Raw genomic sequence first — 15,874 nt, forward strand, 5'->3', positions numbered from 1 at the left:
TGAAAAAAAAATGTTCCACTGTGATCTTAGCCTAGCTGCTAAGCATGCCTAGAAAGAATTGTCATTTCTCAACCACAAGGCAGTTTTAGGCTGATGTTAGGGCACTAACTGTAACCTCACCTGATTAAAATAAGAAAGCTGCACTGAAGATCCCGAAAATAGGAAGCAACCATTTTTTTGTCGGAAATGACACAATTTCAAAATTTCCTGGTTAATATTATTACCTAATAACATACTACTGTGAAAAAACGTCTCCGACAGTGCTGATGATTTTCACACAGAACTTTCCTTTATTTTCACAGTGCAAAAATCAATATCCAGTTGTTGTTGTTGTTTAATTAAATTTCTATACCACCTTTCATCCAAAGATCACAGAGCAGTTCACAACATAAAAAATTAAAATGAATATAACATATGGCTGAGAAACGAAAACACTTAACTGAAATCAAAATGAGAAATACAAAAGTGTGCGTGCTTGCACTAGAGAAACCTGGCAAGAATTCTCCAAAAGTGTATAGAAAGATCCAGTGAATAGCAACAATTATTAAAATTTGTAATCTACCCACAAAGTAATAGGCTAAAGATCATGAGACTACCTTTAAAAATATATATATTCTGACTCTATACTGCATTGGATGGCTTAAGAAGAAAAAAAAAGGTCTCAATTTTTCTTCCGGTGAAAGGTTTTGCAATGACAGTGTCCTTAAGTTCACTGAGAGGGAGGGAGGGAGGGAGTAAGTATAGTAAATAGATGACAGGCAGGCAGGCAAGCAGATATACATATATTCTGATTTTCTGTAACGCTTTTGCAAATGAAACAAAATGAAATATAAGGAGAGCCAGCAGAAACTACGGTATTAACCATAAACACAGATGACCAGCTTCAGTCTAGTGGTGTGGACCACTTCCAGCCATTGAACATGTGAGTAGAAGTACAGTGGTACCTTGGGTTACATACGCTTCAGGTTACATACGCTTCAGGTTACAGACTCCGCTAACCCAGAAATAGTACCTCGGGTTAAGAACTTTGCTTCAGGATGAGAACAGAAATCGTGCAGCGGCAGCAGGAGGCCCCATTAGCTAAAGTGGTGCTTCAGGTTAAGAACAGTTTGAGGTTAAGAACAGACCCCCAGAATGAATTAAGTTCTTAACCCGAGGTACCACTGTACTACCAGTGTGGTTCCCCATTAGCAGCCACAAGTAGAAAACCCCCAAATGCACACTGAGCCTGCTGCCGTGTGAAAGCATCTGACCCAATGCAGCCCAAATGCACCAGGCTGGTGCAGAGATCTTCTTGCCTGCCTCCTGCTGCTGCCCTGGCTGTCATAAATGGCAGGGCTGCAGATGCAACAATGGCCTCACCATGTTAGGATTGTTCCCTTAGCTTCTGGCAGCCCAGCAGCAACAGGAGCATGGTAGGAGTCCCATGCGCCAGGACACTGCCCCATACACCTTTAAACGACAGCTAAGCTTAGCTATTAAAAAGACAAAAGTGCTTCATAGTATCACACCATGTTTATGCCATTAGAATTTTAGGTATCAACTGTCTCCTAAAAATACATTTTGAAGATGTTTCATATGATTAAACTTAAATAACGCATTATCCCACACATGATAACCTCAACTAAAATTTTATTCTCACTTCTACTTCTTTTTTTCCGTGCCAACCATTTCTCACACCAGAAGTTTGCAGATTGGCCAATGGAAGCGACAGTTTCCCTGATGTGCAATTCGCTCCCCTCTGCGCTTCCTCAAGAGGGGACCACAAACAGGATTTCATGTGACCAAAGGAACAGAAATAGGCCACTGCCTATTCTTGTAAATACTGCAGCTGTAAGGGAAATTTGTTCTAGGAGACTTTGTGTCTCCGTGCTAAAGTTAACTCAGTTAACCGTGCACAAATGACTGCTACGTCACATGCAGCTTTAGGAGAAGAAGTATGTGTGCCATAAAGGAAAAGCGTTAAAAAGAGCACAGAGAAAATCTGGAAACATCGACTGCTATATGAAATAGGCAAGGTCACACAGGTGCACTCCACCTGCTACAGATGTCCCACATTCAGAGGCAGTATGTCAGTGCACCTTCAAAGGGGCTCCGTCTCGGTGCCCATCAGCTGATTGGCGCTGGCAGCGAACTCTGCCAACTGCAGTGCAGCCAATCCCAGCCATGTCAGGGATGATGTCAGGTGTAGGGCAGGTGGCCACAGCTTGGGTGAAAGGCCTAACTGGAACCCCCTGCCAGGACTATTTAAGGCCAAGGGATGGAGGTTCTCCACCACGGGCAGTGTGCCACTCAATAGCTGGGGAACAACAGCAGGAAAGGGCTTTCATGCTTTGTTTGTTTGCCACCATGTGAAGCAAAATGTTGAACTGGGTGGGCCTTTGGCCTGGTACAACCAGGCTGGTATGTTCCTAATTATATTCCAAAGCATTTATTGCTTTGGTGACTAAAGAGCTTCATAATGAGCTACTGAAAGAAGGAAGGAGTGATTGATCCACAGAAAAGTCTTTGCAAATCCAGCAACATGCTACCACTTACTTTCACAGTGGACTTCAATTGACCCAGACCTGAGACCCACCTCTGGCTCCCAACTCGTAACATAGGGCCCACTTTCACATATGCACTTTTGATTTTAAAATGGTGCTAATAATGCACATTATTAAACCCAAAATAGCAATTCACAGAGTAAGAGACATAGTGTTTCCTTAGCATTACTGCTAAATAAAAACCAGTGTAGCAGGCAAGTGGTCTGAAATGGGAGAAAGGAGTATGTGACTCAAGGAGGACAGAAATGAAAGCAGGACCACTCAAGCAATTAAGAACTTGGCAACTGTACAGAGAGATCTGTAACTGATTACCCTCTATGTCCAGCAAAGAACTTTCCTCCCAACCAGCCCAGGTTGCAAGGAGTGGAGTGAGGATGGTGTGGCATCCTTGTTCCTTCTAGATCTCACTTCCTGTAGACAGACATCACTTCCTGGGCCCCCAGCGATTGCCATGATGGCAACCGCTGGGCAGCCAAGCTACCCACCGCAACAGACACTTCTGCATTCTATCTACCACAGTGGACACTTCTGTGTTATAGTGTCCAGCATAGTTAATACTCTGGGAAAAGTCTAGAAAGCCACAGAAACAGACTAGAAACGGAACTTAGTGTTCCTGTTCCATAGAGTGTTCCCTTGCTACAAGCATTATTGAAAAAGGCTCTTGACTTTTTCCTGGCACTTTGCAGCACTCCATGGAAATGGGTAAAACAAGTGTCTCATTGGAAAAATGTGTTCTAGTCCAGACAACACATGTAGTGCTCCTTTGGTTTGGTCAGCCTTACCTGGAGCCAAATATGGCAGCAAAAGCTTTGCTGCAACCCACCTGGGATGGTCTCATGACCCACCTGTGAATCCTGAAGACCTGTGCCCCTTTGCTTAGGAAGCAAGGTTAGTTGGGAGAACACTTCCCACACACTCATTGACTTATCAGCCCAAGTAATACACTTAGATCAGATGTTTGGGCCTGTTCCATGACCTGACTGCCTTGAAGGCAATCATGGTTTGGAGAGCAAAAACTATAGTTAAATGTAAAAACCAAACTATAGTTTGTTGTGAAACAGAAAAGGGTGGGAATGGCAGTAAGCCAGTGGTAGAGGCATTCAATAGTTAGCAAATTCAAATCACAAACCACCTTAAGATAAGGCTGGGAAAGACCCTTATCTTAGACCCAGGAGAACCTCTGTAAGTCAGTGTGGAAAATGGACCACACAGGCTGTATAAAGGACTGCAACTCCCATCATTCCCAACCGTTGGCCTTGCTGAGTGAAGTTGATGGGAGTTGAGCCAAACAACCTCTGGAGCATACTACATTGACTATTCCCGCTCTAGGTGGTGCATATGCATGCACACTAAACATTGTATAACATTAGACTCAGCTTGATAAGACTGCTGATGAACTGAAATTGATCCCTGCAGTGGCACTTAGCCTGCAAAAATATATTAATTAAAAGACATAGGCATTAACAATGTTTCAACAAACAAAAACACACTGAATAAGATGAGACCAGCCAACTGATGTTTGAAAACCTTCATTGAGGCTTGTGGCTGGGGAAAAAAAACCCTGAGTGGTTAAAAAAAATGAGGAAGAAGAAATGTAAGTATAAGACGATGCAAGACTGCTTGTGAAACTAAATTTCTCTAATGTTAGTATACTTGCATAGCCCTGGATTAGCCGCCTCGTCTTCCTACAAGAAGAGGTAAGCTATTTTAGTCATCTGCTTGTCTTAAAGATCTTTATTAACAAGCTACTTTTAGAAACGTTGATTCACAGAATTATTATTTTTTAAAGAAAAAGAAATTATTATTTTTAAGTCTGCCAGTATAGTCAGTATATTAATTACACTGGTAAGGATGAGAGCTAATCTCCTTTGTTGTCTAGAGTAACAAGGCTGTAGTTAGTTAGCACAATGAAATGGAATGCTTTACTACTGAACACAAGAAGGTATCTAGAGAAGCAGCACTGTTTAGATTTAGCACCGACTTGCATTCTTATCCTGCCCTCCCTCCAAGGAGTCAAGGTTGGTTTTTCATGATGGATGGAGACACATTTTCAGCCCATGGACACATTCCCTCTTGACTGACAACCTAACAGCAGCTGTATGCCAGAGATGGGTGTGACCACACACATTCTCGTATACACAGATGCATGCATACAAATACTCACTCTCCCACTCCTCCAGTGATTAGGCTTGAAAAAAAGAGTGTTTTAGCTTTTCTAATTGCTGGAGTAGGGTTGGAGAAGATTTTCCTGGAAACTGTAGTCGGCAAGAGAGGATTAGCCAAAAGAAGACCCTTTCCCCCACAAGTCTGAATGTGTTGGGGGGCATTTTCAGCAAGGTGGGTGACAACTGTGAGCCCCTCTGAAAACACTCTTGCTCCACCACCATCATGTTTAGAATGAGCTTTCTATTCTACTCAGTTCTGTTGGAGCCTATTTACAGCATGGCCTCAGGCGGGGGGGAGGGTATTGTCCCAGCTGGGGGTACAATACATAGTCTTCTGAGTTATTTTCTGAATTCAGTAGCCACGATCCAGAGGAAGAAACAACTAGCTCCAAACATGAGGTGGAGCCTTGGATTTTTTCGGAACGCAGTTACTTTTAAAAGCCATTAATAATGTAGTACAGACCCTCGCTACCTACGTCGCCCTGCTAATCCTGTGGTTAAGTGACGCAAACTCCATATGGTTTGAGGGAATTGGGTGCACCTAGCACCCGAAAATATACTTGTTCATAAATTCCTTATAAATTGTTTACAAATGTCCTTATTGCCTGAGGAACTATGCACGCAACTGGGGTGGGGGGCAATAAGTGTTAGCACTCACATAGGATCCTTATGATTTTAAGAGAAAAGCCACTTTAGTGTGGAGCAGCAGCAGTGAAATGGGGGAATTTTACCACTTTTCCTAACCTGGCTGCCACTTTCCCACCGCAACTTCCTCCATACACGCACTTCAAGGTCTTTTATCTTTGCAAACATGTGTCTTGAACAATGCAGGGGAAGTGATAGCCGAAAGGAGTTAAGCCACCACTCCTCTTCTCCAAAACCTAGAAGCGTTCTGTGTCGATGTTCTAACCTTCTGTTAAATAATTCTTCCTCAGTCTCTCTTTCAAGCCATGAATGGAAGTCTCAGCATCTCCAATGGTACAGCATCCTTGGCTGGACAATGCCACCGAGACACCAGGATAGCGCATGTGGTATTCCCAGTCCTGTACGGCATTCTTTTCCTTGCTGGATTCCTGCTGAACAGTTTGGCTCTGTTGGCTTTCTTCCAGATCCGGACCACATCGAGTTTCCACGTGTACCTTAAGAATATATTGCTTTCTGATTTCGTAATGACACTGATGCTTCCGCTGAAGATTCTCACAGATTCAGAACTTGGGCTGTGGCAACTTAAAGCTTTCGTCTGCCGCTTCTCAGCTGTAATATTCTACGAGACAATGTACATAAGCATAGTGCTGCTTGGACTTATTTCGCTAGACAGGTTCCTCAAGATCGTTCGGCCATTTGGGAAGTTTTGGTTGCATAATGTCACTTCAGCAAAAATTCTTTCTGGCTCTGTGTGGTTCTTCTTTTTCGCCCTCTCCTTGCCAAACATGATTTTGTCAAACCGTGAAGCCACACGCCTCTCTGTAAGGAAGTGTGCTTCCCTGAAGAATCAGTTGGGACTGAAGTGGCATGAAGCTGTCAACTACATATGCCAGCTCATCTTCTGGACTGTGCTAATCTTAATGCTCCTGTTTTATATCATTATTGCTAAGAAGATCTATAGCTCTTATGTAAAAACCCAGACAAAAGAGTGCAAGATCAAACAAAGGGCAAAGAGCAAGGTATTTATAATTGTAGCTGTTTTCTTCATCTGCTTTGGCCCTTTTCATTTCACCCGAGTACCTTACACTCTTAGCCAGATTGGCAAAAATATTGACTGCAGTATGCAGAACCAACTATACATTGCTAAAGAAAGCACCCTTTGGTTAGCAACTGCAAACATATGTATGGACCCACTGATATACATATTCTTGTGCCGACAATTTGTTGAAAAGGCTTTTTGTGTTAAATCACGAAAATCTAGGTATACAACTCAAGAAAATCAAACTATTGGACTGGACACTGGAATATCTACATAGACATCTTGGTTGGTGGCAACTTCTTATTCTAACATTTGCACTACATTGCTGTCAAATTAAAATGCATTTTAGTTTCAAGTGGGTTGTTGTTTGATGTGATTCCATTCTGAATGATTGAAATTTTAGCCAGCAAAGGAGTGACTTAATTAGAGTGAATGGGCACTAACAGCCATTCATTTTAATTGAATGTACAGTGGTACCTCAGGTTACAGACGCTTCAGGTTACAGACTCTGTTAACCCAGAAATAGTACCTCGGGTTAAGAACTTTGCTTCAGGATGAAAACAGAAATCATGTGGTGGCGGCGTGGCAGCAGCGGGAGGCCCCATTAACTAAAGTGGTACCTCAGTTTAAGAACATTTTCAGGTTAAGAACGGACCTCCAGAACGAATTAAGTTCTTAACCTGAGGTACCATGTACTCTTCTGTGAAGAGGGCACAGCTATTCCTAATACCCAGACACTGAAACTAAATTTGGCAGACAGACAGATATGCTAATGGTCACCATCATATACTTATGTGACAATGAGCTCTAGAGATTGCATCCTATGGAAAGTAGTCTGTTACTCTCATGGACTGGTAGGGCTCTGAGAAGCGTTTAGAAGAGACAGTGAGGCCAGAGGCTGATCTACATGGCACTGCATGCTGTAGAGACCAAATGTGGGTGGTTTCTGCACGTGTTGTAGAGGGAAGCGAGGCGCAGATGGATCTCATCAACTTGGGAAGTTAGTCCATCTATGAAAAGGAAAACGCTGATCCTAAACATTTACTGCCTTGCAGGATACCTTCAGGAGAAGAAAAGGCTAAGGAGGAAATCCTTAGGAGTCCCTAAGACAGCTGGATGGCACATTGTATGCCTCCTTCCGGCAACTTGGGCAGCCAAGCTGATGCCAAACATATGGCTCTGCTTTCCTTTGGACCGCATCTGTGAGGCTGAGAAGGGGGGTCTTGTCATCTGGGCGGGCCGGCACCTTCATACGCGCTGCCCAGGGAGGTCACTTGAGTGCTGCTAACACAGCGGTTTGACTTCACCCCCGGAGGCTCACTCCACTGTGTCTCGAGACAGACAGATGCCAACAACTATTTTCTCCTATATGTTATAGGCTATAGATAATTACCTACTTAATATAGTGGGTAAATATGTGCTGGCAGAACATGCTGCACAACAGTAAGGGGCCTAAACTTAACGATGGGTGTAACCATGATATAAAACACAGTTGCTCCTTAAAACAAGGGTGCGCCAAAGGCATGTGAAATGCTTGAATCAGCTGCTTTTCAACTTCTTTCAACTTTCAGCAAGGGATGCCAAATATTATTTTTTTATAGTGAGGAAGGGCAAGATGAAAGGTTAAATTAAGTATATCAACTTCTAACTTTTTCTGGAAAAAAGAATTGTTTGCTTGCTTCTAGTTCCTACTGCAGTGGTGAAATGAGAAACACTAGCCTTACAGTACGATGAAAAGGTTCGTTTTCTTACATTTCTTGGCCAAATTTACAGCCAAGAAGCCCTGAGTGGCCACTCTTGATAGAGAAAGTATTTGGAACAAAGTGAAGATAAAGCAGAATTCTGCTTATGCATTTCTGTATAGTCAATTCTAACCCAGCGGATGGGGGTGGTTCAGAATGCAAATTCTCCCAGTTCAGAATGGCTCACTCCAACAGAAATTGAATCCAGACTTGTATTGAGCTTGTATTGTTGTTTGTACCACCAGAAGCAGCCTGACCCCTCTCCCATTTCAGACACTTTACTGGGAGTAGGCAAGGGTCAAAAGCAATGTTATGAGCAAATTATTTCTCTCCCTGCCTTACTTCCACTGAGGTGCCTAGAACACTGCAAAAACAGCATCCCAGACACAGGAACCTTGGGAAATCATTGCAGAATTCTAGGCATTCCATGAGAGAGAAGTGTGCCAGACAAAGACATTTGGTGCTGTTCTCCACTGCCAGGAAAGTTTGGGAGAATGGAAGGGAAATAAGTAAAGAGTGTCAGTCAATCTATTCACTTTTTTGCAATATTTCCTTGCAAGTTCTTGAAAAGGTTTGAAAGTGTTTTTTTTAAAGAGCTTGCAAGGAGCAATAAAAAAATGAGCTAGAAGTGAGACAAGATAAGGGGAGCCTACCCATTAATAGTCAGCAGTAGAAAGGCCTTCAGTTTCTGTAATGTCAGCAGTGAGGCAGGGAGAGAGGGAAGAAGATGTAGTAGCTTTTATGCCTATTAAAGCAAGTATAGTTTGTTCCCTACTTGAATCCATCATAAATATCTTACATAACTATTATTATGCAGGTGGGGAACTTCAAGGAAAACAAAACATTTTGTTTACCACTTCAGTAGGAACTGTGCTTTACATCTGTGTGGGCTGTGCAACCCTCAGACTGCAGCTTGTGACTGAATAGGGCTCCATCTATGCAATTAATTAATTATGCCATTGTTCTCATATTCTTTTGTTGCTTGATCTACAAAGGTTGCAAGGGCAACTTTCAACAAATGCACAGAAGTAAAAAAAAAAAAAAAAGTTCACACATTAAGACCCAACAAGTGAACCACCTCCCTTTACCAACTGCATCAACATGATAACCATTAAAAACAGTGTTCTTGCACAAGAAAAAATAAACTTCGCAAGAAAAAATAAGCCAAGAATCAAATGCCTGGGAGTAGAATGGGGTGGTGAACCTCAAGGTCATGGGCTAACCTTGGCCTGCCAGGCCTCCACATTTGACACACGAGCTCATTTTGACCAAACCATGCCCACCTGCCTCATACCTGATACCCTATGTCCATCTATCAAAATCTAAAAGACCACAGCTGCTGCTGCTGCTGCTGTATTGCTGCTAAGAAGAAAACAAAGCACCAGGCTTGAAAGTCATCATAGGTTCTTTTGCAGGGTTCTCCCTCCTCTTCTCATTAACTTTGCACTTGGCGGCATGTATGTTACCAACCACATGATGCGTTCCATTATATGCTGACTAGGCTTTAACAAGCCTCAGCTTGCGAGTCGGCAAACTATGCGCCCAGATTAGAAGCAACACAGGGCTCAATTTTAACTGTTTATAGACTACTATAAATTGCATTAGTATATTAACAGAACTGCCATAGCTACACCTATGGAAACACCTATTCATGAATCCCCAGTGTGTCTGCCTATGCAGTTATAGATTCTATGGGGAGATCAGAAAAGTATGCAACTTAAGCTATTTGTTCTTAACGAAACACAGAAATGTAGAGGTTTGCCGGGGGGGGCGGGGGTAAATTTGTCTTCATACCCATTTCTGGCCAGTGGTACAGGTTGTGTATAATCTGACTGCATCTGACCATCCAGAACAGTCTAGTTTTAAAGATCCCAAATTCTCCTGTAACATAGTGGTTGCCCATCAACAGATAGCACCCAGGCAGCAGCCCATCTAGTCACGGTGGCGAGACGTATTATAAATCTATTACAATTATTATAACATCCTCATCTATACATATAACAGTGCAATCCTATGCATGTTTTCAAAGAAGTGGAGCTCACTGCGTTCCGTGAGTGTCCACAAGACTGCAGTCTTAATTAACATATGCGGGTCTGTGTCCTCTTTTTCAGTGATGCATTGCCTCCTTTTTTGGTGATGTATAAGTGTGTGGTAGCTCCACCTTGCAGTGATTGCGCTGGCAAAAAATTTTTTGCAAGGAAGAGTTGACATGTTTTCAGAGATGAAGCGGAACAGAGAGAAAAAATACATTTGCCGTACAGTGTTACAACCCACCTCATGCAGGAGCCCAGAATGAGAGGAGGGTGAACCAGTCATATTAAGAGGACCAGCTGCAGAGGGGCTGAACCCAAGTCCAAACCCAAGTCACTGAGAACCCCTTGAATTAGAGACACCCAGGAGCACAACTCCTGAGCCAGATTCCCCTGAAGGAGGATGATTTCTTTTCTAAATGAGGGACCTCACATTTCCCTATACCTGCTCACCAACACAGACAACAGACAGGGTGGGACTGGACATTTAAGATGTTACATGGGTTCCAGACCTTTTAAACTCTCCACTCTTTAGGAAGGAGACAAGGCCTGGCAGGGGTAGTATGGCCCAAGAAAGGTTTAAAAGAAACCCTCAGTTCCTTGCTGGAGTAAATTGTCTACTTATAGTTATCTACAATAATAATAATAATTTATTATTTATACCCCACCCATCTGGCTGAGTTTCCCCAGCCACTCTGGGCTGCTCCCAATCGAGTGTTAAAAACAATACAGCATTAAATATTAAAAACTTCCCTAAACAGGGCTGCCTTCAGGTGCCTTTTAAATATAGGATAGCTGCTTATTTCCTTGACATCTGATGGGAGGGCAGTCCACAGGGTGGGCGCCACTACCGAGAAGGCCCTCTGTCTGGTTCCCTGTAACCTCACTTCTCGCAATGAGGGAACCGCCAGAAGGACCTTGGCACTGGATCTCAGTGTCCGGGCTAAACGATGGGGGTGGAGACGCTCCTTCAGGTATATAGGACCAAGGCCAAGGTCCACAATTGATGCTTTCAGCAACTGAGGGACTATGGTCACTTCAACATCATCTTTTTACGGAACGGTCCTCTTGAATGTTTTCCACCACAAAGATTGTGGGGAGGTTAGTTGATGCTGGCTATTTATTGAGGATTCATTCCTATCTATTTGCAGGGTGGGGTTAGACCTCATTCCATCAAGCAAATACTGTTCCACACTTCCCAACGCAATTCCCCCCTTGCTTTCAATATCACAAAACATCTGCTGTTGGGGGAAGAAGTCTTTTTATTATTGCTGGTTTTCGGAATTTTTATTATTTATTTAATTAAATAGTATGAAATATAACTTCTGTAAGCATCCTGTAAAACATGTTTTCCAACCCTTTACAATGCCATCACAACTGAATCACAGTCTGTCACTTTAATTTTACTGCAGAGCCAGGAAGTGAGCCCCAAGTTTTCAAATCTCACCTACGCTAGCTCATGAGTCACCTCTAAGGCTGAAACAGCTTGTCACTCAAGTTCTTCCTGGCTCAGACCATTCAGACCAGGAGTAAAGAACTTGGAAGCCAGCACGCTTTAATTGTGGGCCTGATTTACCCCTACGTCTAACTTATAAATCCACCTTACTTAGAATCTTCGGATACTTAGTTCAAAACGTGTGTTTTTTCTTGTCCTGGAGAAAGCAAACAAGACTTTAATGCTTTGGAAGAATATAATGCACCCTGGAGACATTGCTACAAGCATTGACAGCAAAAAGCCAAATGAAGAGCAACACAGATGACAGGTATTTTATTTTATATTTATCTCAAAAGAGTGCAAAATAGAAGGGTTGTACTTTAATACCTCAAATTTTCAAATCGTTCTTGGCGAAATGCGTGCAGTCAAAACAAGGTGTTTGTATGTTTAGGCTTCCATTGGTCTGTGGCTCTAGTCTAGATTGATTTTATTTGTCTAGTTCCAAAAGTTGAAAAACTCTCATGTTGTATAACAGGCAATTATGAAATTAGGAACCTATAACTTTTTTAAAAAATGACTTGAAAGGTTCTTCTTAGATCTGCTGGGTCTTGCTCAGCAAACGTAGCATTGGGTTTAGATTCTCTTTAATTGCTCTAATGAGGCATAAGAAGTTCATGCTAGAACACGCCAGGCAAGGAATCTCTGGAAAACACCAGAAACAAGGGCATTAAAAGCCCCTCAGCTTAGTACACCATGAACTGGAGTAATTAATTTGAGTGTTCAGCTAAATTTCTGATAAATGCAGAGTAGCCAACAGATTAAAGCTTTTCTACTTAGCTTATACACAACCTGTTTGCAGTCTTTCAGATATGTGAACTGATATAAATATTATTATATGTATTTTAAATCTTGAGAAGTTTCCAAGATTACACTGCGGTATAAGCATTGCTTTGTTTGGAAAGAAACAAGGATACCTTATTGCTTTTACAAAATCCAGGCGTGCTTTTTTGGTACATCAGACAATGTATGCTTTTTCAACTGCCCCTGTTTGCTACTCGTTCAAAAACATAACAAAAATGGTTTCATTTGTATGCTTGCTTTTGGTCATTCATCTGTCTTCCACTGCTAATCCTAAAGTTCTCACTAGTCTCCATAGGCCTGGTTTTGCTCTTGTACGGAGCATAAACCTTTGTGCAGCAGCTGCAGAGAAATAACTAGGGATGCCTGTATGGTGGGAGAAAGAGAAGTGGGCCTGTGTGAAAGATGTCACTGGGTGCTTCCACTGTTGGGATTCTGTCACATACTGACAGATTCAGTTTGTGCAATTAAAGTTTACATGGACCTCTTGGGTCCACTTCTTCAAAAGACTGGATTTATTTCGTGGTAAGGAAGGTGACAGGGAAATACAGTGTGAAGTGTGAGATAACACTTGCTTTGAAGCAATACCACGTAACATTAAATCGGAATGAATGCTCGTTAAATAACCGACATCTAATTTCCCTGCAAATGTTTCAGGATGCTCAGTAAACGGGTCACTTGAAAGCACCCATTTCTCACAGTTTGTGGGAGGAGAACCAAACAGTGTGTTAAGAGGTTCTGCTTTCTGGGGGTTTTCTTTTTTCAACCTTTGCCTCTCTTTCCCATCTCATTTCAGCCTCTTTTTATCCTTTAGTTTATCCCTCTTGTTACACACGCACACCAGTCTTCGTTCCCTAACCACAAGTGCCTTTCTTCCACTCCCCACCCTAAAAGAACTCTAGGCAGAGTTAACTCACCAGCCACACAGTTCCCTGTACATGTAGTAGCATGCAACACTGTCTGGGTTGCTCCAATTCCCAAGGTGCCCAGGGAGCCCTGGCATTCTGAAATGCACCGTGCAATGTTATGCTACTCAGTTCACAGAGGAACCAGTCCATCCAACATGATACTACAAACTGTTCTGGACCGATGGAGTGCAGAGAACACTACAGAATGTCAGAATGGGAAGAGGAGGCAAGTTCTTTTTTTATTTGTTGTTTTTTTCTGAAATTCTAACTTGCTTTTATTTTTAGTATAATTAGCATCACAGGAGAGTAAGTATCTGATTCTAGTAGTTATTCAATCTGCAAAAACTCTTTTATGATAAATGTGCAGAATGACAAGTACAGGAGATTCTTTGGATAGAAAATATTTCATTTCTTTGCTGTTTTAACTTTGAAGGTTATATGTTGCGCGCGCACACACACACACACACACACAGAGCTTGTCAGGTGAACAAAGTGTAAAGTTTACAATGGTAGCAGAATAGCAAAATGCCATTCTAGAATCCAGGCCAGGTTTCTGGAAAGACCTTTTAGTAGCAAAGCAACTGCTAAATGTTATGATACAAAAACTTCTAAATATTTAAATTAAAAAATGTTTCTGTGTATTGCACTCTACCCAGTGCTACCTATTTCTGCAAGTTAAAGAAAAAAATAGTGTTAGAATTTTTTAAAACCATCATTAGGGGTTCAAAGCTCCTCTCTGTCCAGAACCAAAACTACTCATAGCCAAACAGGCTAAGTGTAGTCACATGTGGTTTTATCCACACGGCTGCTCAGTCCGCACGTGTGGAGGGTTTACTCTTTGCATGAAAAGGAGTGCCCATGGGATGGAAAAGAAGCCCATTTCTTGTCCCCTGCCTGACTTTGCTGCATGCGTCCCATTGCTTTAAGCAGCAATCTCCCTTAGCCTGGCTCCAAGACTGAACATGAACTCATGAACTAAGAAAATGTCTTAATGCAGGAGAGCACAGTGAACTAAGTGAGGGTAGTGGGTTGTTTCTCTCCTCTTCCTCGTGTACTCATTTTCCTGTAAAGTGCCCCAGTATCCCTGCTTCATAAGGATGGGACCCCCATCACATCTAGCTTGACTGAAATGGCATCAAGCAGAAAGCTGTCCCAGTGATAGCTTCCGATGCACAGATGTTTGAGGTGACTGTTACAGAACCCTAGAAGAACTGACTCATCTCTTCTCCTCCCTTGGCCCTCCATAGCTGCCTTTTCAGCTTTAGACGCAGGAAATTAATTCTCCCCCCCCTTCCCGGCCACTGATGTCAGCTGCAAGTCAAAAGCAAAGCTGCAGAAGCCACTGATTAACAGAGCTACCCAGCCATGCTACAATGCCGTCTACGTAATCATCTGGGGATCGTGGAGTCTCTGTCCAGCGGGAGACTTAAAACAAAGATTTCTGTCGCTCCTGCAGCTCGGCTATTTAAGCCTGAAAGGAAATGTCTAAGGGCAGATCACTTGGCAGCTTCCCAGATTCTCGGTGTGGCATTTCAGCTCCAGCATTTATCAATTGAGTGATTTGTTCATGTTATAAAGTCCATGCTCATGTATATAGTGGGGGACTGGAAGCACTTAAATAGCACACCCAGGCAATCTATCCAAAGGACAGCTACTGGGTTGTACTCCAGCCAGGTCAACTCTTCAGATTTATGTCTCAAATATCACCATATTTGGGGGGATTGGGGTGGGGAAGAAACATGAAGTGCCCTGAGCAACTTAGAGAAAGGGCAATATAAAAATGTTAGGAAAGCAAAAGGCACAAAAATCATGCAAAAGGTTTCCATTTCTATGAGCATCCTGCATCTGATGTGGGTGGTGCTGTGGTTGGCATTTCGAATCTGTGCGATGGGGTGAGCTCCCATTGCTTTGTCCCTGCTCCTGCCAACCTAGCAGTTCGAAAGCATACCAGTGCAAGTAGATAAATAGGTACTACTGTGGCGGGAAGGTAAACAGTGTTTCCGTGCACTCTGGCACTTGTCACGGTGTTCTGTGCAGCAGAAGCAGTTTAGTGATGCTGGCCACATGAGGTCAAATGCTGTCTCCCTCGGCCGAAAAGCGGAGATGAGCGCCGCACCCCACAGGCAAATTTGACAGGACTTAACCATCTATGAGTCTTTTACCTTTACGTTTATTTAGTTAGCCAATTCATATACAGGATGCTCATAGAAATGGAAACTTGTAGCATGTTTCTTTTGTGTTAACGTATGCCTTTTGCTTTGCTTTCTTTGGAATATGTTCTTAGTGGCTGGAAACTTTAAGAAAAACTAATGTAGGTTGCAGGAGAATTCCTTTAAAAGTTAAGCATATCATTTTATGTATAGGTGCACTACTTTTGTATATGGAAAAGAAGAACAAAGTTACTAAAATCTTCAACACACAATAGAGCAGTAGCGCGTGTTTCTGAATTATGTCGGGTTTGAGTGGAGTCAGTGAAATCAGTATTACAAGATGAAACAACTACAGT

General features: G+C 42.5%; 2 protein-coding genes across 10 annotated transcripts in view; one reads left to right on the forward strand and one right to left on the reverse strand.

Annotated features, from left to right (window-relative positions):
* The window catches only part of MED12L (mediator complex subunit 12L), a 168,554-nt gene that overhangs the window by 73,643 nt on the left and 79,037 nt on the right, over positions 1–15,874 (reverse strand). The gene's annotated exons all lie outside the window — the stretch shown is intronic.
* P2RY13 (purinergic receptor P2Y13) lies at positions 4,151–6,750 on the forward strand. Its single transcript, XM_028731311.2, has 2 exons — positions 4,151–4,243; positions 5,647–6,750. The coding sequence occupies exon 2, from the start codon at positions 5,662–5,664 to the stop codon at positions 6,670–6,672; it is 1,011 nt and encodes a 336-aa protein (XP_028587144.2). The 5' UTR covers positions 4,151–4,243; positions 5,647–5,661; the 3' UTR covers positions 6,673–6,750.

Source organism: Podarcis muralis, chromosome 6 (genome assembly GCF_964188315.1).
Source record: "Podarcis muralis chromosome 6, rPodMur119.hap1.1, whole genome shotgun sequence".
In the NCBI taxonomy this organism is placed as follows: domain Eukaryota; kingdom Metazoa; phylum Chordata; class Lepidosauria; order Squamata; family Lacertidae; genus Podarcis; species Podarcis muralis.